This window comes from Homalodisca vitripennis, chromosome 8 (assembly GCF_021130785.1).
Source record: "Homalodisca vitripennis isolate AUS2020 chromosome 8, UT_GWSS_2.1, whole genome shotgun sequence".
Classification (NCBI taxonomy): Eukaryota; Metazoa; Arthropoda; class Insecta; order Hemiptera; family Cicadellidae; genus Homalodisca; species Homalodisca vitripennis.
In genome coordinates, this window is record NC_060214.1 from 84,013,386 (window position 1) to 84,039,990 (window position 26,605).

At 29.6% G+C, this 26,605-nt stretch overlaps 2 protein-coding genes across 2 annotated transcripts in view; one reads left to right on the top strand and one right to left on the bottom strand.

Annotated features, from left to right (window-relative positions):
- Positions 1-26,605, bottom strand: part of LOC124367721 — a 420,242-nt gene that overhangs the window by 374,002 nt on the left and 19,635 nt on the right. The gene's annotated exons all lie outside the window — the stretch shown is intronic.
- Positions 5,240-5,869, top strand: LOC124368255. The gene has a single exon (XM_046825531.1). It carries the CDS (start codon positions 5,240-5,242, stop codon positions 5,867-5,869), a length of 630 nt encoding a protein of 209 aa, XP_046681487.1.

Consider the following 26,605-nt stretch of genomic DNA (forward strand, 5'->3'; position numbering starts at 1 on the left):
AAATAATTTTGCCATTAGTTGGGATAGAACTTATTTATTCAAAGGCTCAGCTACAATCCCGTCGTAAATCACGGCGTTTCCAATGAGGGAGTGACGTAACAAAACTCCATAGCTTAATTTATTTTTGCGATATATAGAAAAAAAACATACACACATATATTCATAGTGATAACTAAGTATAAAATAAAATAATCCATGTTTATAGCACAGTGCTATCTCGAGGCTCACTCTGTCTTTGAGTATGCCTAGCTGAGTCCTGTAGAGGGAAACAGGCATCGTATTAGATAAAACTCTTATATTTATTTTCACTAAAAGGACCTCTCTTCAACTAAATATTTAGACGTTTCTGAGTAAAATTTATTTAACTTTCATCAGATATTTGGACAATTTAGCAGAGATTTTAAGGATGAAATAATCATAGTCTTCTTTTCAATGTAAACGTTTAAGAAAATGAATTAAGAATCCTTAACCATGTTAAAGGTAAAATTGGATTTGGTATATATATGTATATATATATATATATATATATATATATATATATATATATATATATATATATATGTTATCCACTAATACTTGTAATTTAAGCCTAGTAATTATATGTGTACTATTAATTGAGTAATTTTCATACTATAGATATTACTGCATTTTGTATCTGTTACTTCCTATAATAATGTGATTTTCTTATTTAGATAATAAAAACAGTATTTTTAAATGAAGGATAAATTGGAACGATAGTAATTATTATAAAAAACCATACATTTATTTGAGTTTGATTTGATAAATACTATTGTAAAATCTTATCATACATTTTTCATACATATATTTTTCCATCAAGCTAACAATAAAATTAATACTAATATACCTAGGTATAAAATTAAAGCTAAACGAAATATTTATTTAAAGAGCAATAGGAATAGTTTATTTTAATATCAGTTAGTCATTTGAGTATGCAAAAAGGAGAAACACATTTTTGTTATTTTTAGCTAAGTTTTATTTATGAAAGATTGTAAATTTTATATCGTAATAAGGATATAACTACTACTACTACTACTACTACTACTACTACTACTACTACTACTACTACTACTACTACTACTACTACTACTACACACACACACACACACACACACACACACACACACACACACACACACACACACACACACACACACACACATATATATATATATATATATATATAAACATGTATATATAATCATTTGTATAATTTACATTAAAAGGCAAGTGAGAGATCCGGGTTCGACTCCCGGCGGAGCAAGTACTTTTTGTGATTCAATGTTTATTGAAATTAAATAAGGCTATTGCCATTTATAAAATTTAATGTAAATAAAAGTCGTTTGACAGGTATTTGGTCTTCCGATCATATGTTAGTTTGCTTATTTAAACGCATATGTGACAGATACGGCCAAATACAAAATAATTGAATCAGAAAAAGTGAGCGCTCTGTGGTGTAATGGTAGCACATTCAGTTGTATCATTTATAATATATATATCTATATATATATATATATATATATATATATATATATCAACGTAAACATAAAATTGGTTCGCTCTGGTTTGAGTTTTAAGTGCTGATATAATTAAAGGAGAACACCCTGATGCAATAAAGGAGAATCTTGCCTTTGTGTCCTGTTATGTATGATGGAATCCTTGGGTCATAAAGAACATCGTTGAGTAAAAGGGTACTCAGTCAACTATTGACACTTAACCAAGCACCTCCTCCAAGGGATAAGGCCTGGTAAGTCTTGAGAGTCCTCCTGACTTGTTGTTCTTTGAATATTTTTTTGGATTATATATAGATCATTACAATTTATTATATCACCTCAAAGCACATTCAGTTTGGTTTTGGCTGGCACATTTATACAGTATACACATCCGAGAGTATTTTGTCAGCTGATTATCTAGATTACATAGGGCAACATAGTCATACCGCTAGGATTGAAAATATAAAAACAATCAAAAATTTCTTTTACCAGAATTAATGGTTTTGGTACATTAACACATCTCTAACCTACAACGATACTTTTAAAATGTTATTGTGTTTATCTGCAATGTTTTATAAAGACTAATCAAATTAGATAACAGAAACTTTAAAGTAGAAAATTATAGCATAAATAATATTAAAATCATTAAGAATAGAGTTCAAAAGTACAATAATAGAAACATAATGTTTTTAGTTTAAATTAAATTACAATTAGCAACTCTACACAATTATAAGAGGATGGCTACAAAGGGAATATATATATATATATATATATATATATATATATATATATATATATATATATATATAAGTGGAATATATTACATAGATTATATTTGTGGTGGTTTGGAAGTCACCTTTAAGCCGTAGGTAATAATCAGCAAGTTACGTGTAAGAGAGGACCACTTTTACAATATATCTCTACAAGAAATGTCTAATTCAATAATTATATTTCTCTATGGGATTTTATTAGGCGTTAGCAAAGCCAAAACCGTATGTATTCATATCAGTTAGTAGTATTATATTACATGGATTAAAAAAATTATAAAACTAGTAATATAGAAATTTACAATTTTGTATATTATTTGTTTGTCCTTTTCACATTGCATGAAAATGGAAAAAAATTTTATTGTATTTGTTAGGAGCATAGCTGTGAAATGCTGTTTCCCATAATAATAGACAATTACGTTTGCCAAATCTTACAGCTGACTATTTTACATGACTTTGTATAACCAAAAACTCTTATGAAATAAACAAAAATATATATATTGTTCAGGCAAATGAAATGTATTTTAATTTAATAATTTACGTATTAGATTAATCCTTTATATAAATGAGACTTTATATGCATATTTTAGAACTTATTCGTATTGATATCCTTAACGGAATAATGGTAAATGTACGAAAATCTGTTCCTTTTGAAATTCACAACGAAACATTATAAATAAATATAAATAATCATTTTCTAGAGAATATTTCTCCTCAAAATAGTTTTTTACTTTTTTCAAAACATAAATAAAAATATTTTGAATTAAAACACTCAAATTTTTATGGCACACACTTTATAAAGGAAAATTATTACTTATTCCTCAAAACGGAAAGAACAACGTCTGCTACTACCTCCCGTTCGAGTTTTCGTTTGGTTTTTTTGTCACTTAATTTAAACCTGATACATACTCATACGAGGTATACATATTGCAGCACGCTAGGTTATAGAGGTTTAATACATCTTTTATGAACTTAGTGCTTTTATATCTTCAACACTTTGCGGTAGAGGCATCCAGGTCAAAGACAAAGACAAGACTCGTCTAAATGCAGATGTGGATTCTCATCAGGTGGAAGTTTTAATTAAATACATTGAAAGTTCAAGCTCTTCATTGATGTATCAACCCGTTAATTTTACTATGTATATCATGTATCGAAGGCTTACTAGTGGTTTGTTAACAAAATATATTTATACTATTCACGGTAATTTGTTTATATACATACACGTAACTCATTTGTTAATCCCGCTCTGAGAGCTGAAGTTGCCAATCAAAAAAGTTTTAGGAAGAAATATTACATCCCAGGAAGCACAAGTAAATAGTGTAAGGAATGCCATTATATTATTATAATTGAACCTAAAAGCTGCATACTTTATAACTCAGTTTAGCCTTCGTTGTCTGGCTAACTTTTAACTTGTGTTCAACTTTGTTACACAATATTCCATCTCAGAAGTACCTTAGTTTATTTCTTTACAACAGATCTTTTCGAAATTGGTTACAGTAACAGTCTTTTCAAATACCAAATAGTTATTACAATTGGAAAAGAATAATACAATTTTCTAAATAATACAATAAATCAGATTTTATTTTAAAATATTACTTTTGAACGTGTAGTAGCGAATCAGAGAAACAAGGGATATCTGGTTTCGTGGTGTTGGCAATATGAGAGGGGGGGAGGTGATGAGAGGCTCTCTGTAGGAAACGTAGTTCACAGCTGTAGCACTTGTTCCGGTCTTGTTACTGCCTCCTACACATTTAACGCAAGGGTGCAGCGGAGTTAGCTTAGTTGTGCCGCATTGGATTCTTGGTTAATTTCCTTCAATACGTAAGACATATTTACTTTGTGAACAACAATAATATATCATACAACCACTTTTTTGATCAGGTATTCCAGCAACTACGATACGTATATTTTACAGATTACAATTATTTGATCTTAATACATGTTTAAAAACTTTAGTTCTTTATTTAAGTTATAAAAAAGTTAGAAAATTTCAACCAAAGAAATGGATTAAAGTATTCGAGTAAAAGTGTACGAACCACAACGTACGTCATTAATATCCACACCAGAAACCTAAGATCCTTTATTTCCCTACGTTTTGGACGTCGCCTCCTGCTTTCTTTTCAGATGACGGGCCACGATATGAAAGAAAATTAGAGTTTCTCCCAAGTTTTCCACCTTTCCTAGTGCTCACTACAGGTATTTTACATTCTTTATTAGTTCCGCAAAGTGATATCGTTCTGGTACATTTTCACCAATCATAATTTTTCGCGTTTTATCCGTCATGTATATGTTTTATACTTTTGACGTTAAGCATCTTCTGTTTTAAAATTAGTTTTCATCTAGTTTATTAGATATCACATGCATTGCCTAATTTTTCGCATTTATGTTATTTTATGTATTTAAGTTACAAGTCCTAGAAGTTATAACTCAAGAAAGAAATTGTTATACACTACTCAAAACGAAAATTTTGTAAACAAAACAATTTAAGATTTTCTAAATGCTACTGTACTTTAAATAATAATTTTAACTGTCCTTCCTTCAGTCCAGCTCTATCAGTCGAGCCGATAACAGCTCTCTGTGCGGTGCGCTTATCTGAGTCCGAAGGTTAAGTTACCACGTGCAGTGTACTTCGCGTTGTGCGTGTTTTATTTTGTAGAAAAAGGTATTTTTATTAGTTTATATTAAAATGGCACTCTGTGGCGTTTGCGGAAGTGAGTTCAATGATCCAAGCAGTATAGAGTGCACGGGAAAATGTGGAAATGTTTTCCATCTTCATTGTGTAAAGGGTGAAAACGATGAAAAAATCAGGCGCTCTACTAAGAACTGGATGTGTGTTTCCTGTAAAGGTAAAACTTCGACTCAAGAAAGTGTGAAATCAAATGTGTCTACGCCAGAAGCACTCACGAAGGACTTTTTTAAATTAAGGTAATGGAGGCTTTTAAAAAGGACGTTTTTGGCGAAATGTCTTCTTTTAAATCTGAGTCAAATGAACTGTCAACCTCGGTGCAGCATGTTTTTGCTATGTTGGATACCTCTACTAACGTATTAATGAATGAAATTAAGAGACAGTTTGCCGAATTACAAAAAGAAAATCAAATGCTTAAAGCTGATAACGTAATGTTGAGCAGAGAAGTTGGGGATTTGCGTGAGCGGATGAGAAACTTGGAGCAATACTCGAGGGTGAATAATATCGAGATCAGCGGCGTACCAGCAACAAGGAACGAGGATATCAGCGTGTTAGTGGCGGACGTCGGAGCAGCAATAGGAGTAGAAGTCCGGGAGATGGACATAGGCGCCGCGCACCTTGTGCCTTCCTTCAGAAAAGACCGGGAGCCGTCTGTCATCGTGCAGTTCAAGACGAGAGGCACTAAGGAGCAGTGGATCGAAAAGTCAAGGCAAAAGAAGAATTTGACGGCTAGAGATGTCAATCAGCACTTCCCTGTTCAGCGAATCTTCATCAACGACCATCTCTCGCCGGAGAACAAACAGTCCCTTGCGAGACTCAAACAGAAGGGACGGGAGCTCAGCTACAAGTTCGTATGGTGCCGCGACGGCAAGTTTTTTATCGGAAAAGTGAGGGAAAACCGGTGAAGAAAATAAACCTCTTATGCAGATATGGACTCACTTAAATAAGCATGTAAGTTGCACTTCAAAGTACCCAAACATGGAAACCTTACTAAGTAAACATATTTAAAAATATACATCAAAATACAAACGTAGATACTAACTGTTTTAATAATTTTTATATTTCTCAAGATCAATTAGGCCTAAATCAGAACATAATTTATGCAAATATAAGAAGCATCAGAAAAAACTTTGGCAGTTTTTTATTAGTTTTAAATCAAATTGAACATAAAATAAGTTTTATTGTTCTTAGCGCAATCTGGATTGGTGTTGACGAAGTTGAAGTCTATAATATTCCTGGTTGCAACACATTCCATTGCTGTAACAATGATTTACGATCGGGGGGAATTTTATGCTACATATCGAACGAAATTTGTGTGTCGAACCTAAATTTGAGTTTAACAACAGCTGATACCTTACTTTTAAAAATTATCTTTAAAGACTTCTTTTTTAATCTTTTTTGCATTTATAGGCTACACAGTTTTAGTGAAAATGACTTTATTGTGGAACTAGGCAATGAATTAACATCAATTTATAATAACACAGTATTAATTGGGGACATAAATTTAAACATAACAGAGAACACACGAAATGCAAATAGTTATCTAAGTTTATTAAGTAGTAATGGCTTTGTTCAGTTAATTGATCGTCCAACTAGAATCACTGCCAACTCACAGTCGTGTATTGATCACATTTTTGTCAGACACCGTGATGTTTCCATGTTTAAGAGTGCAATATTTGATGTTGACTTAACTGATCATTGTATGTTAGGTTTAAAACTGACGCTTCCTAGTTGTAAAAATCAGGTTGTAAATAATAGCGTAAACAATCATAATAACTTTCAAGGCCAAATAGATTACGATAAGCTATTATTAGATTTGGATTTGATACAGTGGAATTTGAATGTTTTATAAATAATAATATTGATGATAGTTTTCAATTGTTTTTTAAAAACTTTACTAAATACTATAGACAAATATAAGAAAAGTCAACGTTTGAAAAATGATAAATTAAACAAAGCTAAATTAATCAGTCCTTGGATAAATAATAAGCTATTAGAAAAACTGAAAAGAAAAAATAAATTATACCATCTTTATAAATCCAGGCCATATGATAGAAATTTTTCATGCTATTATAATGGGTTTTGTAATAAATTAAAACTTAAAATAAATCTTACAAAAAATCAATATTATTCTAAGAAAATTAACTGAAGCAAAGGGAGATACAGCCCTTCAATGGAAAATAGTTTTTGAGTGGGGCAGTTAACAAAAATTCTGTTGAAAAGGTAGCATTAGATAGCGGAGAAATTTTTTCTGATCCAATCATTGTAGCTGATACAATAAACAACTATTTTATCGCTGTACAAAATAATATGCAATACTACAATAACGATGCTATAGAGCTAAACTTATTACCTAGGATGTCTTCTTTTTTTTATTCTTCCAACAAACGAAAATGAAGTGTTTGAAGTTATTAAAAGTTTAAAAAATTAAAAATCTTCTGGTTACGACAATGTAAGTGTTGCATTGGTGAAACATGTTGCTCGCGTATTGTCTCCTGTTCTCGCTAAAATAATTAATTTAAGTTTTTCTACAGATTTGTTTCCTCAGAAATTAAAGTCTAGTATTATTGTCCCTATTTATAAGAAGAACACTTCCATTAAATTAGACAACGTACGTCCTATTAGTTTGCTTACTATTTTTTCAAAGATCTTCGAGAAATTAATGAAAATAAGATTAGTTAGTTATTTGAATAAAATAAATTTTCTTAGTGGCAATCAATATGGTTTTAGGAAGGGGTCGTCTACCGAGGATGCACTTGTCAATGTAACGGATATGATTTATTCTAGTTTAAACGAGGGTAGTAAATCGACGGGATTATTCATTGATTTCCAAAAAGCATTTGACTTGGTCGATCATGACATATTGTTGTTAAAAATGGTGATGGCGGGAGTGCGGGGTGTGGCCTTGAGCTGGTTTCGCAGCTTCCTCACGGGGCGGGAGCAGCGTGTGCGGGTTGGTCACGCTGTCAGCGCGCCACTGTCGGTCATTACAGAGGTGCCGCAGGGAAGTGTCATCTCTGCCACTCTATTTCTGATATTTATAAATGATTTATTGGAACTCAGTTTTAATGGCAAGGCTAGTGCCTTCGCCGACGATATTGCCTTCTTTTATTTCCAGAAGAATACGGAATTATTATTTAACCAAATTAATGATGATTTGTTTATTTAAAAAAATGGTGTCTTACAAACAAAATGCTTGTAAACGTTGAGAAAATAAAATACGTAAATTTTGGTTTCAATGATTTCAACTTTGATTCTGAACTTGTATTTCACGAATTTACTTGCAGAGGCGACGTAAATCTATGTAATTGTAAGCAAATTGAAAAACAGGATAATTTTAAATATTTAGGAGTCATTTTTGACCGGTAGCTAACATGGGATAAGCACGTAACAGTTTTGCAAAGAAAATTAAAATCTTCAATTAGAAAATTTTACTTTAGAAAATTTTTGTGACGAACATTTGTTACAAACTCTGTATTTTGCTTTAGTCGAATCAAGACTACAATTTGGGTTAGTTTGCTTTGGAAGTACTTTTAAATATCTAATAGAGAAATTAAGAGTTGTGCAAAACAATTTTAAATAATTATTTCTCATAAAAAAGATGTAACAGTTCTTTCCCAATTTTTGCTAAACTTAAAATACTACCTTTGCAACATCTACTTGTATTTAAGGTACTTAGGCTATTTTACATTAAAAGTGGTAATTTGGGAACTACGGACTTAAATTACTGTTTCGACTACCAAAAGTCAGTAAATCAATCCTAAAGCAGTCTTTTATGTACAATGGGCCGAAACTATTCAATAAATTACCATATGAGTTGAAAATTGCCGTTAACGATAAGTTTTTTTATAGGAAATTAAAAGAATTACTGACAATAGAGGATTGTTTATTCTTTTTCAAATAAAATTACTTGTACAAATAAAGACTGAATAAATAAAAATAATAAAAACCATGTATATAAACGAGGATTAGTTTTAAGTTTGTTTGTAATGTTATGTAATCTATTATATTATTATTATTTTATTATTGAATTTTAATTATTTTTGTGAACAAAGTTTATTTTAATTTCATTTAAACTGCTAACCAAGTTTTATTTTTACTTCATGTAGTTCATTTTCAACAGAGAAACTTATTTTTATGATATATAAAGGAAAAGTAGTGTGTGTAAATAAATAAAACTATTTTAGAGTAAAAGGTACAAGTTGTACTTCAGGAAGATTTTAGTTCAGTTTTAGATTTAGTTCTGAGTTTAAGTTGGTAGTGTTTTAGATCAATAGTAGTGATATGATTTATGTGGACGCCACAGAGTGCAGCCCGGCTGAAACAATTGAACTTTTATCTGGACGCAGATAAGATACTTGTAATTTAAGTACTCGCACTGGCCACACTACTTGTAAAAGTGGTCAGTCTTTCCAAAGATTGTATTTTGTTAATGACTGTACATATTTGCTGTTGGAAATAAATTCAATTCTTGAGAACTATTTTATCAAAAACAGATCCTTCCCTTGTAAAATTGCACGGTATGTAAATATGATAAAGGTAAGTTATAATAAAATATATAGTGGAATACTAGCACACAAAGCACAAAGCATGATATATATATATATATATATATATATACATATATATATATATATATATATATATATATATATATATATATATATATGCTTACATTTAAAGAATCAAATATAAATATTTGCTTTTTATCAGCTAAATAATTAATTGTGCATAACAAACTTGTAATACCGATATCGGCTTTGTGTTTGACATTTGTTGACTTAGTATACTTAAAATAAACAATGATTTGTAGAACGACTTTTACTTTTTTAGAAACACATGTTCCAGCATCATAGTAGTCCTGTAATATATATGAGAAATATTTATGTATTAAATGAATTCGTTGCATATTTTCTATGAAACTATAGTTTATGTGCATAAAAACTAACAAATTATTTTACAGAGTAACGGCATATAACAATATTAATTGTTTGCGTTACTCTAAAAATTGTAAAAAAATTAATTCTTCATAATTCAGTTCTTTATAATGAAAAAAAAAAATTAAAATTAGGTTACAGAGATAATGTGCTAATGTCTTATCTTTCAGATCCTTTCTGACAGTGAATTGATTTTTGACGGTGATATTAAGACTAAATACCTGTAATGAATATTTGGAACCATTCAAAAGTTATTAACTCCAGATAAAGATTTGGATTTCAAATCTACCTAACAATTGGGCTCAGCCTTAAAGATTACCAACAATCCATTATTGATATTCAGCAAACATTTTTGTGACTTATAAATTACTGGATTGCTAAAATCAGAATAGTTGCTGATACAAGTATTCACAATCCAATACAAAAGAACTATTAGTTATGTTTTATGTTAATTTAATATCTAATAGTACATTAACTATATTTCAAACAATGAATTAGAAGAAAATTTTAATTAGTAATTGCATAATAGCGAAGCGCATAATAATGTACATGTTCATGACTTACCACCTTTCGATAGTACGTCAAACTGGATTTCATATACAGAGATATAGAAATATTAAACAAAGTACCCATAATTAACAAACGTGTCTTTTAAATTGTTTTTAACAGTAAAGGAACAATAAAACCTGAACAAAACATAATAATTAAGTTGAAACACCTGAAGAGACAACAATACGAAACAGCTCTCAAGTACGGGAGGTAAATTAAATCATTTCTAATAACTTTTCCACAAGAACTCAACTAACTTTAATTAGTTCTAGAAAACAATACTTGACTTAGAGAAGTGGCTTTCAATGAGAAATTATGTTTCTTGTTGGTGAAATGAACAGTATGGTTTTTAAGTTAAATTCAATTTTCATAAAATCTTAGCTATCCTAGAGTATGGTACGAATATATCACGGTATATTTTAAATCAACATAGAAAACTCAATGGCTCGCATTTGTTAATAAATAAATATCGCTCGATGCCAAAAACGGCAACAGTTAAAGCTGATAGTACGCTTCTCAACAAAAGAATATAGCTATAAAATAAAAAAATTTAAAAACATTTTTTTTATACCTAAATGTAATTTACAATAGAATAGAAGAGACATGGTGTAAAACATTCTTTTAAATTTACAGGATACTAAAGTGACGAATATAAATTTAATCTCATTAACACTTAATTTTAAGTAGCTTTATACTTATACTGCTTATGCAAGGTAAACGTATTCCAGGAAATTAGTTTATGAACCGTTTACATTACACGAAATTTTAAAAAATTAGGAGCTTTAGAGCTTTAACGTTATGCGCTGGAGGCAACTAGATCAAAGACAAAGACAAAACTTGTCTAAATGCAGATGTGGTTTCCCATCAGGTGTAAGTGTTAAATATAAATGCATAAATAGTTACCGCTATATTCAGAAAAAAACATGCTGATTTTAATATCGGATTATATTGATAAAACATAACATTATTTATAATTATCAATTTATAATTATAAGTTTAGCATTAACTTTAAATTTCAAGTATGAATGGATCGAATTTTGTAATTAATCAATAATGTATATGGAGAAATTAAAGAAAGGCTGAGAGAAAAAATATTACTAGGTATAAAACACCGATAAAACTGATAAAGAGTGGCTTATTAACACTAATAAAGTACAAAGATTACTGCACTATTAATAACTCAGACTCCGTTGTAGGATAACTTTTAACACGTGTTCGAACTTTGTTACATGATGCTCCGTCTCAGAACACCTTTCTTTAGAAGACTGTTTCAAATTTGTTTAGGACGATAACTATCTAATCTCAAAGTGATAATATTATATAAAAAATAATAAAAATGTCTTAAATAGTTCAAATAGACAGCTATTTATTCAAAAAGTACATTAAACTTTTTAAATATTGTTTATTCGTGCATCACGTAGAGTTATGGAGAAATTCCGAATTTAAGAAAGAAGATATGGGAATTGCTGAGACGATTCCATGGTAGGTTTCGGCAACAACACTGTACAGCTCTATCTCTTCTTACAGGTCTTATTACAGCCTCCTATACACTGCTCACTGTGCTTGTGGCTGCAAAGCTCGAGCACAAGTGGCGTCGTGACCTTGTTCCTCATGAGGCATTTTACTAACCCGATTTAGCTGTACAATCAGTAGAGCTTCCCAAAGTGGATGCTATTTCGGGCCGTTGCTCAGTACCACCTCATATGGTCGCAAGCATGAGATGATTCTGTACATCTGAAGATATAACGATGAAAACTGGCTTTAGGAATCTATAATCCAGGATATGATAGGTAACGGATCCGATGATCTAAATCTACGAATAAAGTGGGTCTTGCCCCGTGTATATCACAGCATAGATGAAGGGGCTGATCACTCTAGTGTATCTTGTACCGTTGGAGGTTTACCAATAGAACTGGTTTTTCGGTACCCTACACCACGTTCGCCAATATCTAGGCAACGGATCCGGAGGTTAGAGGAAAGATGCAGGACTGGCTTGGTCCCCGTATCCTGCACCTTTAGGGTGCATTCATCCCTGGTAAGAGATTAGTTGGAGAGGAGAACAATTCGAACAAAAAGTCCCGGTGATCAGCAGTACTAAGAGCAATGTAGGGTGGTGGAGTCGGCAAAGGGTCAGTGGAAAGCGATACACCCTTCAATTCTATTAAGGGTGTTGCGCTGCAGAAGGTGGCAACCTGAAAACAGAGAACGGCGAAGAATAATCTAGCCAAACTACAGTAAGAATGAAAGACAATGTCTGCTCAGAGAACCGAGTATGGATACCTTGAGCCTATGTTCTGCGATGGGGGTAGGATCCCCAGGGAAACCCTAATAATCTGTGCCTCTCACATGTTGCCTGTGGCGGAGAGGAGTTCTCATATAGTTTTGCCATCCAGATTTGAAATCTTTGTTACTTCCTTATAATACAAAAAACTACTTTTACTTTCTCGATAAATATATATTTTCTAAAAATCCGTCTTTATAATTTAATCAGATGTCCAACTTTGAAAACCTATTATTATAATTGTCATTTCCTTGTTCACAGTTCGTGTTCCTTGTTTTTTATAAGTTTTAAAATAAAAAAATACAATAAAGCATAATACAAAAATGCAATTTTTAAACGCTATTACCTTCAGATCCGTAACCACAAAGAAGGCCCTTTACCTGTCTCTGCCTCAACCGAGACTTTCGTGTTCTTTTAGTTTCAATTGACGCCCCCCGATACCACATGAATATTCTACGTTGCTTTTCTCTCCAGTTTATCACCATCCCTGTGCGTGCTCCATTTGCTGTGTAGTAGTGTTGGTTCGGTGAAGTACAGTTGCAATGGTTGGATTCAATTCTCAACAATCTAGATTTTATGTTTGGTGATGTAACAGTCTGTTATAAGTTTGGTTTATACGTAATACATATTACGTGATAAAAAATCTGTTTGTCTATTATAACTTATATCTTATTCTTAGTATAAGTTATTGTGTATATATATTACCTTTTGTCTTGAAGGTTTTTAAAAACTCAAGCGGATATATATATATATATATATATATATATATATATATAAATATATATAAAGAGAAGGGTATATTTTAACCTTGAGAAGTAATGTACAATTTATATGAATAAAAAATTTTATTTGAACGAATATTTTAAAGTGTGACCCTTAAAAATTATGATTTGAAGACACTGATTAAATAAGTAATAATATACCAAATACTATGATTTACGAATACACATATAACTATTAGGATACTTGTCATATCTACATTTGAATAATAAAAATGCAATCTTTTCATTTTGAATGCAACATCAAGAAAAAGCCTGTTAAGCGTTATATAGAAATAAACCAATAATCTTATTTATTTTTACGAAAAATTTAATGATAAAATTATCATTTTGTACCGATTCATATTATTTGTCAAAGCTCTTATAGTACATTTCCCTTTTAGAATTGGAAAATATATGCGTGTATAAGGCTGTGATCCAATAAAATGCAAATTATCAAATTGATTAGGAGAATATTTTTTTTTGTTTCTAACTATTTTATGTATTACAACACACAATAATTAGTGAGTCAGTACCAAAATCCAGCGTAACATCAGGGTATTAAATTGCAGTGCTTTATACTTTATTATTAAAAGGCTTGTATATTTCAAACCAAGTTTTTATTGTGTATTGATAAAATCATAACGTTTTCAGCCACAACTAAGAAGTAATGAACTTATTTATTAAATTTAGAATACCCATGTAAATAAGATATATATAATAAAACAATTGTAATTGGTTCCGGTCTTATTATTTTATTATAGTACATTTAGTGTTGTTTCCGGATAAAAGACATATTCTAAAAGTACGCTAAATGGTATATTTTCACTAAAACTTTAATATGTTATATCTTAATGTTTTTCACTCTTATTAAACATTGTTACTGGCAAAGGTTTAAATGCGACTAATAATCCTATTATATTCGTTCCTAACAAAAATATTAACAAATTGAAAATAGTTGTTAAATTAATTACATTATTTTGTCATCAAACAGCAACGCTCAAACATAACATACAGTTAATTATATTTCATAAGTTCTATTAATAAAGATCTTTTGCTCTTTTACTTGATAAAATCATAACGTTTCGCGAACTTTTAAGATAAATTGCTACTATTTCTATTCTGGGAGGGCAATGATCAACGAATATAATGATTATTAAAATCAGTCATTCTTAAACTATACATATTGCAGTCATCCGGTCTTTTTTTTTTATTGATGAACTAGTTTCCATAATATACGTATATTGGGAAAAACGTTAACATGGATATTTTACTAAAACTTTAGAAAATGTGCAGGTCAAAACACTTAAAATACTTAATTAATAATATTAAATACAAAACATCTTGAATAAAAAGATACCCTCTACTACGGTTAAATTAAAATTATTTCTATTAACTTTCCCGCAAACACCCAAGATACATTAATTAGCTTAAAAAAATAATTGACTTAGAGGAGTGGTTTAAAGTGATAAGATATGTTTCTTGTAGGCAAAAACCCAGTATAAAAGGATAATTTTGTCAATGTTTATTTGTGTTTAGGAAAGCTTTGCTGAATAACAGATTGCTATTTTCATACAACTGTGTTTTGGAGGTCTTTTAGTTTGATTACTGAGCTATTCAGTTTTGTTATTAAATGATAAAATACGTATTATATTTAAATAAGGTAAAAAACTGATACCATTAAATAGTTTAATTGTAACGGACTCATAATTCAAATAGAATTAAAGTGACTTACCCTTTTGTATTTATATCTTGGTTCCTTGTTTTTTTTTACTATTATCTGTCAATGTTTTAGTGGCATGCTTTAAATTTAAAATGAAGTGGTAATTATTCAGTTTTAAACCTTAATAAAAATTGGAGATTATATGGAAAGTGCGTTATAGTAACCTATTTAGAAATATCTGTTGGTTTAAAAATACATTTTGATATAACATTATTTATGCAATATCTCTTAATAAAGTCACTACATTTTTAGGTCATACCGGATACTGGTATAAATGTATTTTGTTCATGTTTTGTTTTTGTTTTGTTATGTTGTATAATGCTCTTTTGTTCCTAAAATACTGCATATATACTGCAATACTGCGTTAGATACGTATTTTTTAACATTATTAATTACACACCAAGTAAATAACGACTAGAGCATGAATAAATTAATTTTAGTGTTATTTAATTTTAAACAAAGTATAGAGCCGAAATAAGAGACACGCAGAAATTTATTATATTTAATTTCAAATATACCGTTTATATTGAAGTTAATTAAATGTACAAAAAAATGTGTACATATATTTATTACTTTTTTAAGTAATTTTATATCCCAAAATTAAAATTACAAATCATTTAACAAGATAATATGTTTTTTATCAGTGAAAAGAACCGTGGAAAATACTGATACAATACACCTAGGAAGCTTTGGGCAACGCCACAATTGGAGTGCACACATTTATACGAGTATGTATACTCGTATGTCAATACAGAGAGATGTTGGTTTGAATGAGTGGTTTGGAAAAGTGAAAGTGATAATATGTTTGGAGGCAATTTACTTATCTCTGTTCCAGAGAATTTCCAAATTCCATAGACGCATGTTTACCAAAGATTATATGAGACCTCATAACAGCGTAACAAATTATTGCTGATAGTTTTTACTTTAAGGGTTGATTTTTACTTGTCCGCTTTGTTTTAAATAGAATAAATTCATAGCAATCAGGTTTTCAGTAATAAAAATTAGTTTGAGTAATTATTTGTAAAACATTAATTTAAATAAAACAAATAGTTGCAATGGCCATATTGGCCCTATACGAGTGGCAAATAATTTTTATTGTAAACATTATTTTTCAAAAAAACAACTGACAGTTAAAAATTTGTTGCTCATAAGTAATTGAACTTAAATTAATCCATACAATCTTGTACAATAACCCATAAATAATTTCTGGTCCTACAATTAGCAGTCTTTTATTCTTACTCAGTCAGTGTTCAAACTGATTAGGTCCAAATAAATAATATCAAAGACAGCATATCATGACATAAAACTAGTATGCAATAGTTTTTATTGTCGATAAAATAAGTATCAATCAAGTTATAAGATAATATTACAGGTATTATAAAAACTGACCTATTATTAAAAGTATTTATACTGTTTATTTTTCAGTAATGAAAAAATTGAACTGTTATAACTTGTGTTCACTTTTATAATTCTGTTTTTCTAATGTGTGTGAGTTTGGATTAATAATTGGCTAAGCGTCACACATGGGTAGGGAAAATGTACTTTTTCTCTGTCTCCACGATATATTTTGTTCAAACTGACCTTTTTAAATTGAAATTTAGCAAAGCAACTTCTTTGATTATGCATAAGCAAAAATGCCGTATGTCGCTTACAACATTGCCGAACCTGAAGAAATATATTTTTCATCATTCTTATGGCTACCATAAGAGCTACGAGAAAATAGCGCTATAAATAGATTTTTAAATTTTTTGGTTTAAAAATATGAGACTTTAGCATGTGCCATAATAACTAATGTAGATTATTCATATAGTAAAAAATGAATATCCTCCAATCTTTAACAATTATAAATAAAATACCACTTGTTTACTATAATTTATTAATTTAGAATTTTAACTTGCGCTGGTAGGACATTATAATCATTTCGAATAACATAGAATAACTTGAATCGGCTTTAAAAGTCCTATAAACGGAGAAAGCAATCTACTTATGTTGTGGAGACCAACAAATGACGAACATACTAGATCATATTTATTAATATAAATATTATTTTAAACACAATCGAGCCCATACTATTAGCACAGTATCATTCAGTTTTATTTTTGAATCCATACATATTAGATTAAAGATATATTCCCAGATATCCACTAATAATCCCAATGTCGATAGTCCTGTATAATCCAGTCAAAATTTATGTAGATTCTACTAAAATAAATGTTTCTATAAATGACTTTAATGACATAAATCGATCCCATTTAATTTAATGTTGTACATAGACATGAAAATTCCCACCAATAAGTGTTTACTTCACAACCCGTCTCTTAGGAGGAGAACATACAGGGCACATTTCTGAGGCTTTCGGTTAAGAACAATGGGACATAAGTTGGTGGTTATTTATAAAATTCTTGTAGACTTTTGGTATATCAACTACACATTTGATAAATCATTGTACTTAAAGATATGCACCTTAAAACTTTTATTTATGATTTATGTATATGCATTTTACCTTTACTCCTTAATAATACTATAAAATGTCACTGAATGAAAGAAAATTAAAGGTATCATTTGTAATTTTACAACCTTCACTCCTAAACACCACTATAAGATCTCACTTAGGTACAATTTGGCAAATTATAAGCTAAAAATAGGCTAAAGATCTGAAATATATCTTGCAACCTCAGATAAGCCTGTTACGGGACTCATGGTGGGGCATAATACTAAATTGAAATATTTTAGTTGCTACATTTTAATACAAATACATTGTAAAATAAAAACGATTGATTGTACTGATTTACTGACGGATTATGATGTCAAAATGGCCATTTTTGACTTCTGGCATATTGTTTAAACTGATAGGCTTGTCACGACCAACCATGAAGGGTACAAAGGAGGTATTAGAGAGAATAAGGGTTTGTTGTCGAATAAATTCCAAACAACCAGAGCTTGTAGCCTTAGTGATAAGGGCAAGGCTTAAGGGTATGTTTCTCAGAACCTTTGTACGAGTATATCACTGCTTTTAGTTTGGGAGCCTAGGTCTTCCTTTGTTGAATCTACTCTCTTAGTATGGTGAACAATCCTAGTAATTTAACTTATTATACCTTGTTTGCTTAGATAAATCGTTACTTTAATGTACCTCATATAACGTCGTATTTGTAGGAGAATTATTGATATATGATTTTACTTAGTGGAAGAAATAAAAGAACTTTGTAAGTTTTCTTGTGCCATTCGTTACCCTTGGGCTAGGAAGAAACACCAGAATCCGCTGAAACTTTGCAGATAGCACTTTGAAGTTTCATAGAATGAACTTTAGTTTTTCAAATATAAAATACAATTTTTATTACAGAGTAATACCGTTTAAATCCACTCATTTCCTAAATAAGACGTAGATTCAAAATGATTACATAATATGAGATTACCACGTGTGCTCCTTACATTTTTCCAACTGTTTTATGCACCGCACGTTTTCATTACTATTTGTTTAAGTTTAGGAATGTTGTAGGTTTTAACTAACAATCCGATGGGTGAAAAAAGCGACATAATAGTTTTATGATCCTGTTATCATAAATGATGCTTCTAATAACCTGTAAAATGAAATCTTTTCATTTATTAAGATCCACCTCAATATAGTTGGTCTTTTTTGCGATCTCACCTTGGCCTTTGACGGTGATGACCATTCCATTGTCTTAATAAGAAAAGCATGGGGTTATTTGTTTCTTGTTGAAGTTTGTTTTAATCTTACCTAAGGGGGTGGTTACAATATGTAGAAATCCAACGTTATGAATGGGAAAACTCGTCTAATATTTTATTTCTTAAAAAAGGTGTGCCTCAGGGTTAAAGTCCGGGACTTTACAGTATAAATATAAATGACACTTAGCTGAGAGTAATTTATAATTTCTTCGAGATGTATTGATTTAGGTCTTTCTGTGACAATAGTAATTTGTTGATGCTTAATTTTGAAATACATTTATATTGCGTTTGTACATTATTTGATATTTTATTGTATTTACTTTTAAAGTATTTTAAAACAATTAAACTTAAAACTTATAAGAAATATTGTACTCTTTTATAACATTTTTATATGTAAATTTAAAGAAAATTAATAATAATTTCACATAGTTCAAGAAGTGAATTAAATTAATTAACGTCACTACATTAAAACCCTGCGGAACAAAACTTAAATCACGCAACAACATATTGACTCATTGAATTGGTTGTGTTTGCAATATAAACGGATTTATACACTTAAATTTTGTATTAATGGTATTTTAACTGATATTAATAAAACATGTTCTTTTATTATGGAAGAAATGTTATTTGTTCTGACCTATATATAAGGTCACGATATCGAGAATAAACATTATAATCTGCTGCATATTGTTTAAATTGTGTTTATTGGCACAAAATACGCGTATGATTCATTAGTTTGTTGTGCACGAATGCATTAGGCATAACCAGAGCTTGTTGGATTAGAGAAAAATTCAAGGATAAGGGTATGTTTTTTAGAATCTTTTTGTTACAGCTTTTAGTGTGGGAGCCAAGGATTTCCTTCGCTGAGTATAATCTCACATTTTAATAAAATTTTTTAACTTTTTATATTTATTTTTCGCTTGCTGCTTACACGAACCTTCTTGAAAATCAACTTTACTTTAGTTCTCATGCAATAACAACGTTTGACGATTTATGAGTAAATATATTTATACTTTGCGGTCGGAGTAAAAGCTGTTTAAATGTTTTTTCCAGTTGGTACTCTGAGATAACGTAAGGGTATTCGAATGCACTGAAACCTTGTGGATAAAAGCGTGTTTCTATCCTGAATTTACAAAAACTCATAATTCTTTAAAACATTCTAGGTTAACGCAAAAAATTTAAACAGGAATGGAATGATTACTATTTATGAACAGAAAAATATTTAGCCTGATATATTATAATCATTATTTTAAGAGCCTAACGTACACAGATTGGAGTTTGTTGTCATTGTAATGAAGTATATAGTGGTTTAAAATATTTACGATTACGAGTTTTAACTTTGTTAAATTAAGTAAGTTAACCGTGATACGTAATAACATGTCAAAGCTATGAAATACATAGGAAATATATTTGAATAACTATGGACAGATTCATACATTTGTTATTAACTGTAAGTATACAGCATGAAAAATATTTTCTACGCAGTTATTTTTTAATTATTAGAGTATAGTGATGGTTATATGTATCATAGTGACATCGTAATCAACAAGAGTACTTTCATCTTAAGTCATTTGCAAAGCCTTCACATAGTTTTATTTTTATTTACAAAATATCTGCTACGGTTAGTAAAAGAATTTGTAATAACATTCTTAGCTTGGTAGCGGTAGTTATACAATACTAATCAATAGCAACATTTTCTTATAAAGATAATAGTAATTAATCTAAGCAAATTTAAGTAAAGTAACATTTTGTCATTTTTTTTCAAGTAAATAACTAAACCAAAGTTCATTAAAATATTATCGGCTGTTCAAATGTTTAAGTAGATTTAATAGAATTCTGCCTTTTCGTATCACCCTCACGACGCAATTTTTACCCTTGGCTGATTTTTTTATTTATTCCGATCATGACATCTAGAACCATAATTTGCATTTACACACACACACACACAAGCGCGCGCATATGTATATAAAGCCACACGTTTCTATTTAATCTAATTTGGTTATAAATTTATTTTATTTTTTAAAACTTAAATCATTTTAAATTTTCGATATGTTTTTGAAACAAAACTTTGTAGGTTACATTTTAGTAGAATAGGCCCTCAACTAATTTTTGATTTCCATAAGTTATTAGATGGAGTAGAAATAAAACCCGTTGTAGCAGTTCTTTTAACATCGTAACACTCTGTACATTTAGAGAAAGGTAAAATTGTAAACAATGTTCTTAAATCATATGTCAAGATTCATTTAAATTTAGGTAAGCCATTCATTTACGTGTAAAAATGTCCCAAACACAACACCTCTCTCCCACCAACAAACCCATTACATATTTTTGAGAGTTTAAAATAACTTGTAAATATCGAATTTCATAACTAAAAAATAGAGGAGTTCACTTCAAACCGAGTTACTATCTTCTATCTTCAATTCTTAATATGTACAATAAGTAACCTAGTTTCACGCTGTATATATTTAAACACAATAAATTGGTAAGTATGAAAGCACCATTGTAAAGATTGAATCCAAATCTATAATACATTTGAATCATGACATCCGATAGAGAATTTTAATCGTATTGTTATAAAAAATACGAAGATAAATAAAAGCACTTACTTCTGTGTCAAGGGTATAGCCTAGGGCTAAGAATCTCAAAGCTTTGATCCGCTTTGTTTTGAATATAACAGTGAAAGTGTTTTCAACATTAAAAAGAATACCAAGTACTTGACGAAGATTTTACGAAGCAAACTGAATCAATAATGTTATGTATTTTAAAATGAATTTGTTTGGCGTTAACGAAGTCTATTAATCATATTGGTTGGATCATTCTCATCTCTAATGCTTTTATGTATATATATATATATATATATATATATATATATATATATATATATATAATATGTGTGTGTGTGTGTGTGTGTGTGTGTCCAAATGAAAATTCTAGAAAATCTTACAGAATTAAAATTTTGCATGAAGTTTCATTTTTATAAAGGCGACATCGAATTCTACAATAGTGTATTTCACTAACTGGGGCTTGGTTGATAGCTATAAATTGTATGTAATCAATACTTTTCGGGAAACTATAATGGGAATGAAACATGTAGAGTCTAAAAATGTAAAAACTAAAAAATAAAAATGAAACAAAATTTCAACACTAGACATGGAAACTAATGAGGTTAATCGGTTTTTTTATTAATGATACTATCACGCTCTTCGATACTTTCATGTAGTAAAATTTACGTATATTTGCTTAAGGTAATCACAAATGGCGTTTTGTTTCCCAATACAGGCTAAGTTACAGAATTATTATTTTATTTTCTATGCCCATACAACTTACAACAATTTTTTACGTGGAATTGGAAGGGAATTAAAATTCACTATCCACTATTTAATTATTTTCGTGTAGGCTGCTCTGGTAACGTTAACAATTTTTTGCGTGGAATTGGAAGGGAATAAAAATGCACTATCCACTATTTAGTTATTTTCGTGTAGGCTGCTCTGGTAACGTTAACTAAGAGAAAGGGTTCATAGGTCTTTTTCACCTAAATAGCAATGTTCAAAAACTTTACTAAGGTCGGTGAACATTTAAAAATTCCAATCCCCGTAAAATAAAGTACATATCAGTACGCAACAGGTAACAGGTAGACGAAAAATTACACTACAACGAGGAATTATCGAAAAGAAACTGTTAGGAAAATGTGTCACTATTTTTCGTAAAACTGTTTAACGGACATGATGTTAGACGAACAAAGTTTTAAACTAATGATATTTTTTACTATGCAAATTATGGCCTTTGGTGTGTGTGTGTGTGTTACTCAAGAATGGTTTTTTTTTATTATTACCATTTGTTTTCTCTAATAACTTATAGAAAAAGATACGAATTTAAAACATTTTTGAGACGCGCTGAATGAAGTCTTGTGGGATTTTGTAATAAAAGTAAACGTACATTTTAACCACTAATCACAATTATATCTAAGGTCAGTTTCAGCACTATCGGTTCAGTAGATTTTATGTGGTTAAATAATAAACACACACATTAGCACCATAAAACGTTTGGATAATAGTCTAATTTTCTATCAATTACACTTTGTGATACATCAAGACATGTATGATGAATTTGAAACGATTTAATATTAAAGGGAAAAAGCAGAGGGATTTGTCATTGATAGTTTTAGTAATAATATTTCCAAACGTAAAGATTAATTCTGTGTACCCTAATAATTTTAGAGATGCAACTTACACACCTCAATTTCCAATATCCATATAATAAATTTAACCACTAGATATTAAAAACAATATATTTTAGGTAAAATTATAATATATTAAACATCCGAGTTTCAAAATCGAAGGATTCACTAAAAATATAAATTATAAAACAAGCCATTTAATTTGCTATTGCACAAAGTACAGGAGCGTCTTTCCGTCGACTCTTCTTCCTTAAATGAATAACCACTGAAATTTAATAACTACACCACCTTGAGTAATAAATAAACACTTCCGAGGAAATGTTTTAAATATCAATTCCTTAAACTATAAAATCAGGCTATTTAAATCGATATTGGAGAACGCACTGTATGCTCTTTCCTTCCACACTTTTTTCAGTTATGCACATTTTTATGAACACTTTCAGTGTTATATGAATACTTTCGGGTAAAACACTTTCATTATAAATATAATCAAACTTGATGAAACTCTACCATGAATATATGTAATATTACACTAGTGGTTTGTTCTGATATGTTGTTATTATACATGTTGCCTATACAAATGTACTCTATAAAACTTAAAAATTTTAGTTTTGTTATTTAAATAGGCAGTAAATGTTATAAAAGTATAATCCTATCTAGCTTATTTTTCTGTGGCTGTCTGCACTGAAAATTTTAATGTAAGAGAATATTGTATCTTTCATCATTATTAAAAGTATAGTGTTCTAAATTTATAATATTTTTATTATAACTTCATCTCTGTTTTAAAAAATAATCAAAATTATATTATCTCAAGAATTAAATTACAACAAAAACTGTAATAACTTAAAAAAGAGAGATCTAAAGAGCATTGTGTAGAACAAAATAAAATAACAATAATATGCTTGTGACAGTTACTTTTAGACACAAATTTTAATACCATGTACATTCCTGTACAAGTCATAATAATAAAATTACACACGTTGGAATGAGTGTCTTCTAGTCTCACTTAAAATACATCAGCCGAGTTATTGTTTTTACTTTGAAATATTTTTATTTTGTTGTCGACGCTTAATATATTTCATTACAATTATTTGTGGATTAATCAATCTGCTGATTGTACAATTAGAACTACAGTTAATTAATCATTGTCATTTCAGATTACTTTGTTCTATATTAAAATGCTAGATAATAATACAATAACTTGGCAAATTTGTATACCTAAAAGCCTCCGTAGTAATTGAAGAGGTGAAAATATATGTCTACTTAATTTACATTTGCTAAACTTCATACAAACTTAAACGTTAAAATAACCTAATGTAATGTGTATAACGGGTCAAAGGGACATATGCAGGTACACAGTGCGATATGTAAACAGTACAGTGAATCTGATGCTCTCACCTCTTTAACAGAATTATCAAATTATATCTTCCTGGTTAGTTAAGAGGCAACGTATATGACCATAAAGAGTAAAATAAAACTGAATAATTTTAACTATTTTAATTGTATTTGTTATTTTCATATACATCTCCACGTGAATTTATTGTTTTAAAAATATATTGTAAGTATGTTTTACACACATTCCATATCAATAGTCAATTAGATGTTTGATGTCAAATATCACTTGTAAAGGCTAATTTGCTGAGTGTCACACAAGAACGGCTACACAAATTTAATTTATGTCTTTTTGTATACCAGCCTGTTATCACTATATAACAATACAAACTGACCTAAAAGATTGAAATGAATTCTCTATATGTTAAATCGAGTATGATGATGGTGTATGGCTCTCCATAGATTTTGATTTAACCTTAAATTAATTTCAAATGTTTTCTTAAAGGTGACTACGATGGCATATATAAAAATTTGACTAATGAAATATATAAACAAACTGAGTTTAATCCTAGAGGCTTAAACACATGGCACATAGCAACTCAGTGTACACTTAAATTTTCTTGCGTAAAGCCTTCGTCACACCTACTAAACGACATGTGGCGTATAGAACTTATATCCTTTTCTTAATCACTTATTGATAATAATCAATTTCGTTTCTGTTCTTAGCTAAATTTAATATAACAGATGAGAGACACGTATATATATCTGTAAATGTTCAATCAATTAAGCCTAGTATGTAATATGTCGGAAAGGAAACAGTATTTTTCCGGATATTTCACATCGTTCAGCGATACGATACAACTACATTTAAAGATCTGCGACTGTCACATATGCGTTTAAATAACCAAACTAACATATGTTTGGAAGACCAAATACCTGTCAAATGACTTTTATTTACATTAAATTAAATGTGTATAAATGGCAATAGCCTGATTTAATTTCAATAAACATTGAATTGCAAAAAGTAATTGCTCTGCCGGGACTCGAACCCGGATCTCTCACTTGCCGGGTTTTATATATATGTAGTATGTGTGTGTGTATGTAAGTGATAAAAAAACACATTAAGAACAAGTTATGGGAATCACTCTTCTAAAAAAATACTTAAGTCAGCAAACTATAAAATATGTACTTATTTCACTTTATTACGTGTTAAAAATAGGAAACAAGGTTGTATTTTTACAAGATCATATGCCATATTTTTATGATTATTATATCATTATATTTAATAATATTCCCTCATAAAAACTTAAATGTAACTGATAAAATATACTGCTTGAAATATTTGCGCTTTTCAAACTTTATACATTTACTAGAGTTTGAGAAGAAATTATTCCAATAAATAAAGTTCCCATTATAACAAGTGAGAAGTCTGATAAAAACGGCTCATTAACTTTGAACAGTTGCATTCTCTTGTAAATTGCCTGTTTTACAACTTTGGATTATTGCTGTGCAACTTGTTATTTGTTTCGAAATTTTTTACAACTTCTCAGAGTTGTTTAATTTGTTTTTTACACACTTATTTGTTTTTTTGTCATCTGTTTTAATGTTATCAACTAAAATATAATTATTAAAGTTATAATACTATATATTATATATTATCGATGTATAATCATATCTTAAAACCTTAGAAAAAGCTAACGTTTTGTTACAGGTCATTTTATTTATATTTTATCGGTTTACACAAACACATATGTGTGTGTGTATATATATATATACCGGCACAACTCAAATCCGGCACAAATGTAAACTTTATTTTTACTAGCAGTTAATAAAATAGTATACAGTATGTTCTTGGAACTGTTTAAATCTTTTTGTATGTACATAGAAACAAGGTAAACTTAACTATGGCACGGAAATGACTTTAACTAAAATAATTTTCAATAACCATAAGTAAGCCATTGGCGCATTATAATTTTCGGGATAAACTCAATCGTTGCGCCACAAACACTAATTATTCTGAAATAAGAACCTCAATCAATTTCGCCTAATATTCGAATCTTCTAACCATGAAACTTGACATTATATGTATATACATAAAATAGACTTACATTTTCTTAAACAACATAGTAATCTTAATAATTAAACGAATATTAAATAACTTAAACATTAGCATTCCTCCACACTAGCCTAAAATATTTCA

What these genes read in the sequence shown, in the direction of transcription:
- LOC124368255 (XM_046825531.1), top strand. Translation starts at nt 5,240, where the DNA reads ATGTCTTCTTTTAAATCTGAGTCAAATGAACTGTCAACCTCGGTGCAG.